The 7,883-nt window shown below is 53.0% G+C and overlaps 1 protein-coding gene across 1 annotated transcript; it reads left to right on the forward strand.

The window, feature by feature from the left end:
* The first annotated feature begins 4,379 nt into the window (after positions 1 to 4,379).
* Positions 4,380 to 7,482, forward strand: DUSP1 (dual specificity phosphatase 1). Its single transcript, XM_055421830.2, has 4 exons — positions 4,380 to 5,002; positions 5,277 to 5,422; positions 5,786 to 6,005; positions 6,431 to 7,482. The coding sequence occupies exons 1-4, from the start codon at positions 4,636 to 4,638 to the stop codon at positions 6,799 to 6,801; spliced, it is 1,104 nt and encodes a 367-aa protein (XP_055277805.1). The 5' UTR covers positions 4,380 to 4,635; the 3' UTR covers positions 6,802 to 7,482.
* The last annotated feature ends 401 nt before the right edge of the window (positions 7,483 to 7,883 follow it).

Genomic DNA, 7,883 nt, shown 5'->3' on the forward strand with positions numbered 1-7,883 from the left:
GATGAAAGGGTGGCGCCCAGTGGTGGCATTTCCCGGGATAGAGGGAGTTATTAGGGTACTAAGCAAAGACTGGCTTCCCTGGTGACTCAGAGGTTAAAATGTCTGCCTGCAATGCGGAAGACCCGGGTTCAATCCCTGGGTAGGGAAGATCCCCTGGAGAAGGAAATGGCAACCCATTCCAGTATTCTTGCCTGGAGAATCCCATGGACAGAGGAGCCTGGTAGGTTACAGTCCACAGGGTCGCAAAGAGTCGGACACAACTGAGTGACTTCACTTTCACTAAGCAAAGGCAAGAGCTGCCTGCCACACAGCATGAGGGAGCCCGTACAAGAGCTATGGATCTCAGAAGAGAACATGAATGGTGGGAGCCAGCACCCTCTCTTGAAAGCACCCCCTCCAGATGGGACCCACAGCAGGCCCTAGACGGATGGTACTCCTAACAGCCAATTCTGACTCCAGATAGATCTGTTTCTTTGACTTTAACCTTTTTCATTGTTTTTGTTCCGTTCCGTTCCGTTCTGTCGCTCAGTCGTGTCCGACTCTTTGCGACCCCGTGGACTGTAGCCTAACAGGCTTCTCCGTCCATGGGATTCTCCAGGCAAGAATACTGGAGTGGGTTACCGTTTCCTTCTCCAGGGGATCTTCCCGTGTTTTTGTTATTATAATCATATATAATCACCTGCCTCAGGGAACCCTGCCCCTCCGCTTGAAGAGATTAACACACTCCCTCCCTGAGGTTGGCCATTCCAGGAGATATTTGTAGGAAGTCTTTACTTCCTCAACACCTCTCTGTCCTATAAAATAATGGGCATCCCAACGTCCCCTGTGCTGGGCCCTGCTGTGCTTAGTTGCTCAGCTGACTCTTTGTGACCCTATGGACTGTAGCCCACCAGGCTCCTCTGTCCATGAGGATTCTCCAGGCAAGAATACTGGAGTGGATTGCCATCCCCTCCTCCAGGGGATCTTCCCAGCCCAGGGATTGAACCCAGGTCTTCCGCATTGCAAGTGAATTCTCTACTGTCTGAGCCACTAGGGAAGCCCAAGAAACACTGGAGTGGGTAGTCTATCCCTTCTCCAGGGGATCTTCCCGACCCAGGAATCAACCCGGGGTCTCCTGCATTATAGGAGGGTTGTTAACCAGCTGAGCTAGAAGATGGTTATTTTGAGACACTAGTCTGCCATCTTGAACTGGGTAGCACTCCTAGTTTACAAATGGAGAAATGGAGGCTCAGAAACATTAAGCCACCTGCCTGCCAAGGTCACAGAGCAGACAGTGAGCTGGGGCTACTTTCTGACTAGCATCTGTGGGAGCACCACTTTTTCTCCTTCAGTGACCTCAGAACAGGTCCAAAGTCAACTCTGAGGGCAGGATTTGGACACAGATTGTACTGTAATATCAATCCTGGCTACATAGTCTCCCCACAGCCCCTATGTCCTTACCTCCATCACAGGAAGGAGGGAGTCGGGGCATGAGAGGAAAAGTCACTTTTCGCTGTTAAGCTGCACATTAACGGTGCCTCCAGGTTTGTTCCTGAGCACATCTAAGATCAGCAAGAGCCCAGGTGGGAAAGACCAGGTTCTCTCCCCTGAGTCTAAATCCCTTGGTGTTCTTTCATGTTTCTCTGCCTACCAGGACCACAGTTCCAGTCCCTTCTGCCTCTGCAGTCACCACAGACCAGATTATGTTGGGCCTCTCTTTGGCTCCGTCTCCACCCAGAAGCAGCACCGCTACATCCTGGACTGAGGGCCTAGGTGGCCACCCCTTTACCACCAGACTCCCTAACCTGAGCCATTGGGTGTTGACTGGTCTCAAGGAGGGACCTCTGTACCAGTCACACCTACCGGCATCCTGTGGTGACCTTCTCACCAGGCTCTGGTGCCAAATGCTGAAACACAAAATGGCATGATTATATAAGAAGTGCTCTTCTGGGAAGGGGAAAACCAAAAGATCTAGTGAATCATAGCAAGAAGCGATGGGTAGGGCCTGGGCTCCTTATATCTATCATCTCTAACTTGGGCCTCAAATCATTCACAAAGTAGGTAGTTGTAAGACAATTGTTCAGATGTCAGCTTAGAGGCTCATTAGGGAGAGATTCAACTAGGATCACCCAGGAGCAAAATGACAGCCTGGGGTTCAAGCTCTGCTCTTTCTAGACAGGCCAGAAAGGAATACCCTGCAGAATTCAGCAGACACCTGACTGTATGGCCACACTGCCACTTACCGCTCTAACATCTGTATAAAAAAAAGTCTGCTTTTTGAAAATGTGTAGGTATTAAAAACAGCTTTTGGTAAAACACACACAAAAAAAACTTGGGATAGATCAAAAAGTATGCTGTGAAAAGTCAGCAGCTGTAACATTTCATGATTCAATGCATAAAATATGTTGAGTTCCTCAGCTGAATAAGTAGTATAAACAAATACTTTCTTTTTTTTTTTTTAAAGATACAGGGCGGTGTTGCCATTATCTAAGGACCTCTTTGCTGTCCTCAGCCAGTGTTCACCTGAAGGCCAAAAATGCTCTTTTAAAAAAGGACTTAGCCTTTTACCTTTTAAGAATTTAGGTAGAAAGTCTGAGCATGTGAGAACACAGAAACTAAGCAAGGCAAATGCAGGAGTTGCCTCTGCTGATACAAGCAGCAGATCAACGACACTGGGTGGCAGTGAAAGCCCCCGCTCTCCTAGAGGAGAGGGGAAGAAACCACAGAATGTTCCTGACTCAGCACCCCAGCCTGATGGCGCAATATTTATGTTTGTGTACCTAGCACTTCGGTGCCGCCAGGGGTGGGGAGGTCGGATGGAGGGCTTCACTAGGGCCCAGGATAAGGGTGACCGCATGGGGTCTCCCCAGACCTTTGTCCAGGTCCTGTAAATCCTCTTAAAACGCTGTAGGACTGTATTTCAAGACCAGCTCACGTTGATGGCAAGAGCCAGGGCCCTGGGGCTGGACCGGGCTCCTGTTCCCAGTTGCAGTCCCCAGCCCAGCGCTTAGTAGGCGCTCAATCAGTACATATGTAGGGACTAAACGAAAATGCCCAGGAGAAGGGAATTGTAACCCACTCCAGTATTCTTGCCTGGGAAATCCTATGGACAGAGGAGCCTGGTGGGCTCCAGTCCATGAGGTCGCAGAGTCTGAAAAAACCAGCACAGAGATGGAGCCGCTCAGTCTTAAGTAAACGTGACCAGAAACGTATCTGACGGCCCCTGGCGGGGGCGCTGTCGATCCGCACTGGGGGGTCGCCTCACTAAAAGCCGAACGCCCACAATCCACAACCGCACTGGCGACCCCCACCCTCATTTCAAACCCCTGACCCGCCTTCCTAGGCTCGCAACCACGTAAGGACCACATGACTAGGAGTGACATTTTTCTGCTTGGGGTCTGGTTGGACGGCATTTTACTTGTTAAATGTACATTTCAAAGTAACAGGAAAGCCTGGGGAACAGGAATGTTATTTCCCTGAACACCTCCACCCCAACCTACCCCTGCTGTTCTTGGGTGGACAAACTCAATTTTCCTCCGACCCTCATTTCATTGTCCTTTTGGTCCCCTCACCCCCGGCAGTGCGATACTGGGCACGTATAATAAATCGCTTCTCCTCGGGAACACGCGTTTCCTCGCCTACTGGGTACGAGGAAATGAGAGAAAGGGGCGCATGTGTATGCAGTAACAAAGGAAACCCCTCTCGGCTCCGGTCGGCGGAGGAGCGGGCGCCGGGAAGCAGCGCGGTGGAGCGGGAGGAGGGGAAGGGGAGGAGGGGAAGGGGAGGAGGGGAGTTGGGGGGGAGGAGGACGAGGAGGGGGAGGAGGACAGGGAGGGGGAGGAGGACAGGGGGAGAAGGGGACGGGGAGAGGGAGGGGGAGGAGGGGAGAGAGGGAGGGGGACGAGGGAAGGGGGTAGGAGGGGAGGGGGGAGAGGGGAGAGAGGGAGGGGGACGAGGGGAGGGGGGAGGAGGGGAGGGGGAGGAGGGGAGGGGGGAGGAGGGGAGGGGGAGCGGGAGGAGGGGTCCGTGGCACGCGGCCGGGTCTCCCAGGCACTCGCACACGGGAGTCAGCCGTCGGCTGGCAGAGCGCCCACCCTCTCCCCTCCCCGGTGGGCCCGGAGAGCGGCGCGGACCAGCTCCCCAGGGACGCGCCAGGCGCAGGCCGGACGGCCGGGCGGCGGCCGGAGCCCGAGCCAGAGCTTAGCCAGCGGACCCCACTCCGAGGCCGCTGACGTCTTCGCCTTTGGCGGCTCCGGCGCCAAACCGGGCAGGGCGGGTGACGTCACCACACCAGTCACGTGACCGTCATTCAAACAAACAATCCCCTCCCCCACAGCGCGCGCGCGCCCCGCCCCGCGCCGCCCCGCCTGCTTGCGCCGAGCCGCAATATAAGCGCTGTCCGCCGGGTCGGGCTCGCTGCGAAAGACTCCGGGGCTCTGGGCAAAGCGTGGGAGGACAGGCCGTCGGGAGAGCAACAAGGAAGCCGAGGCGGTCGAGAGTCCCACACAACGACCCCTCGCTCGGTCCAAAGACAGTTTGGGTTTGGCGCAAAGAAAACTGGGGTCGGGCTTTTGCTCGAGAGCCGTCGCCCTGCTGTTCGCTTCCCGGGACAAAGAACTCAGGACGACTTGCACACTGGGGGCGCTGGGGCCGGCCATGGTCATGGAAGTGGTCTCCCTGGACGCCGGAGGCCTCCGGACGCTGCTGAGAGAGCGCGCGGCGCAGTGCCTGCTGTTGGACTGTCGCTCCTTCTTCGCTTTCAACGCCGGCCACATCGCCGGCTCGGTCAACGTGCGCTTCAGCACCATCGTGCGTCGGCGGGCAAAGGGCGCCATGGGTCTGGAGCACATCGTGCCCAACGCCGAGCTGCGCGGCCGCCTGCTGGCCGGCGCCTACCACGCCGTGGTGCTGCTGGACGAGCGCAGCGCCGCGCTGGACTGCGCCAAGCGCGACGGCACTCTGGCCCTGGCCGCCGGAGCGCTCTGCCGCGAGGCGCGCGGCGCGCAAATCTTTTTGCTCAAAGGTACGCCTTCGGGGACGCTCAGGGGCGGGCCATACGCCCTCCGCCGTCTAGTCTGGAGACCCCTGGTTCTCAGCTCCGGGGGCGCTGCTCCACCTGGAGCGCTTGGAGGCCTGAGTCGCATTGTGGCAACTTGTTGGCTTTGTTTGGCTCTGGGAACAAAGACTCGCCTGGGGTTCTCCGGGCTAAACTTCCAGCCCTGGTGGACGGGGAAGTTGTATGAAGGTACCCTGTCTCGGCGGTACTAATGGAAAAAACTGTCTGTTTGTGTTCCCAGGAGGATATGAAGCTTTTTCTGCTTCCTACCCGGAGCTGTGCAGCAAACAGTCGACCCCCATGGGGCTCAGCCTTCCCCTGACTACTAGTGTCCCTGACAGCGCCGAATCGGGGTGCAGTTCCTGCAGCACCCCACTCTATGATCAGGTTAGTAGAGGGCTGTGCCGGAGGGGAGAAGGAACAGCTGGCAAAGGTGGCAGAGCCGCGCTAGTGAAAATATAGACAAGTGACGTGCAGCTTTATTTATAACAGGGGACACAGGGAGATTTCCTATATCCCATGGTTAAATGGTATGATGGAGCCGAGCCTCTGTTGGCATTACAGAAATTAGCTTGTTGGCCCTGCCTAGGCAAATGGGTTTAGTCCCCTATTTATTTACACACTTAACAACAGTGCTGTGAGGTTCACCCAATATTGAAACTAACGTCCAGCAGGGAGGTTTTGTGGATGTGGGCGCCACCATTGACGTTGAACAAAGCTTGACAAGCGTTGAATGTTTCTGGATTTCAGGGTGGCCCAGTGGAGATCCTGCCCTTTCTGTACCTGGGCAGTGCCTATCATGCTTCCCGCAAGGACATGCTGGATGCCTTGGGCATCACTGCCTTGATCAACGTCTCTGCGAACTGTCCCAACCATTTTGAGGGTCACTACCAGTACAAGAGCATCCCCGTGGAGGACAACCACAAGGCGGACATCAGCTCCTGGTTCAATGAGGCAATTGACTTCATAGGTAAATAGAACAGATGCCTGGGACTTTGTCACACTCCTATTTTAGCGACTGAGACTAAACTCTGGCACGAACTTGAGCGACATAGTTTTAAGCTTTCCTCTAGACATTAAAATCAGTCTGGCATGGGCTGCATCCCTGCACAGTACAGATTTGATGTCCCACTTTATAAACTAGCAAACTGAATCTCAGGTTGAATTGATCTGTCCAATATCAGTCTGCTTAGTGGCGATGCCTTGCCTGGGTTTAAATCCCCGGTGGTTTAAATCCACTGTGCCCACACTGCCTTCACGAACAGTATGTCTGTTATGACATGAGGTGATATCGACCATATTGGACAGGACACATGTGACATTTCTTAGACACCTGGTGTTGGTTGGGGTCATTCTCCTGGGCTCTCAAATAACCAGCTGCCCTTTGTTTTCCAGACTCCATCAAGAATGCTGGTGGAAGGGTGTTTGTCCACTGCCAGGCTGGCATTTCCCGATCAGCCACCATCTGCCTCGCTTACCTCATGAGGACTAATCGAGTCAAGCTGGATGAGGCCTTTGAGTTTGTGAAGCAGAGAAGAAGCATCATCTCCCCCAACTTCAGCTTCATGGGCCAGCTGTTGCAGTTTGAGTCGCAGGTCCTGGCCCCCCACTGCTCGGCAGAGGCAGGGAGCCCCGCCATGGCTGTGCTTGACTGCAGCACCTCCACCACCACAGTCTTCAACTTCCCAGTCTCCATTCCTGTCCACCCCACAAACAGTGCATTGAGCTACCTTCAGAGCCCCATCACGACCTCTCCCAGCTGCTGAAAAGCCACGGGAGGTGATCTTCACAACCCACCGGGATTCCAGGCTCCTGGAAAGTGGAAATGCAATAACTCCAGGGAAGGGGGCTCGTGAGGGCTGGTCCTTATTTATTTAATTTCATCCGAGTTCCACTGGGTTCCTGAGCAGTTGTAATGATGACTCCGTGCCAAGATGTTTGCTGAACTCAGCACATTTCGGGACCAACATACAGTGGGTACATCAAGTCCCTCGGACAGAAAGGGGCAGGAGAGAGAGGACTCAGGTGTGAGACCCAATTTCTTTTTGCTTGTCCCTGTTTTCTGAAGACACTTTTCATGCTTGACATACCTACCAGTATTACCATTCCCAACAACACATATACATATGAGTATACTTTGTTTTATTTATTTTTGTGTAGGCAGTCCACCTTCACAAATGTCAGTGTCTACTCCTAGAAGAACCAAATACCTCAATTTTTGTGTTTGAGTACTGTAATATCCTGTAAATATATCCTAAGCAGGTTTGTTTTCAGCACTGATGGAAAGCACCAGTGTTGATTTTGTTTTGTTTTTTAAGTTGCCAACAGTTGTATGTTTGCTGATTATTTATGACCTGAAATAATATATATCTTCTTCTAAGAAGACATTTTGTTACTAAGGATGACTTTTTTATACAACAGAATAAATTATGGCATTTCTATTGAAATCTCGATGCTTTATTTCTTGGTCAGCCCCTCTGATTCCTTTCCCATCACTGAAATAGGGGAAAACAAGGTCCTTCAGAATGTGTTTTGGCATCTGATCCTATACTCCTTGGTGGCCCCTCAGTCCCACGAGATGGCGGTTGCCAGGGTGGAAGAGAAATGTGATCAATTATTTTAAAAAAGTACTATATCTAAGCTCTTGGTGTTGAATTCAAGTGTCTGCCTATGTTTTTTCCAACACGTCACACAGGGAACTCAAGTGTACTCGGAGCCAAGGCTCAGAATAATGGCCATTTGCATGGTTGCTTTTTTCATTTAATACCTTCCCCCAGGATAATCTTAAAAAGCCTCCTTCCCTCCTCTGATCTCTACTAAAGAGATAAAGATAGTTTCCCAGTACATT

Source organism: Moschus berezovskii, chromosome 18, assembly GCF_049115385.1.
Source record: "Moschus berezovskii isolate FMDL1 chromosome 18, NW_MosBer_1.0, whole genome shotgun sequence".
Taxonomy (NCBI): Eukaryota; Metazoa; Chordata; class Mammalia; order Artiodactyla; family Moschidae; genus Moschus; species Moschus berezovskii.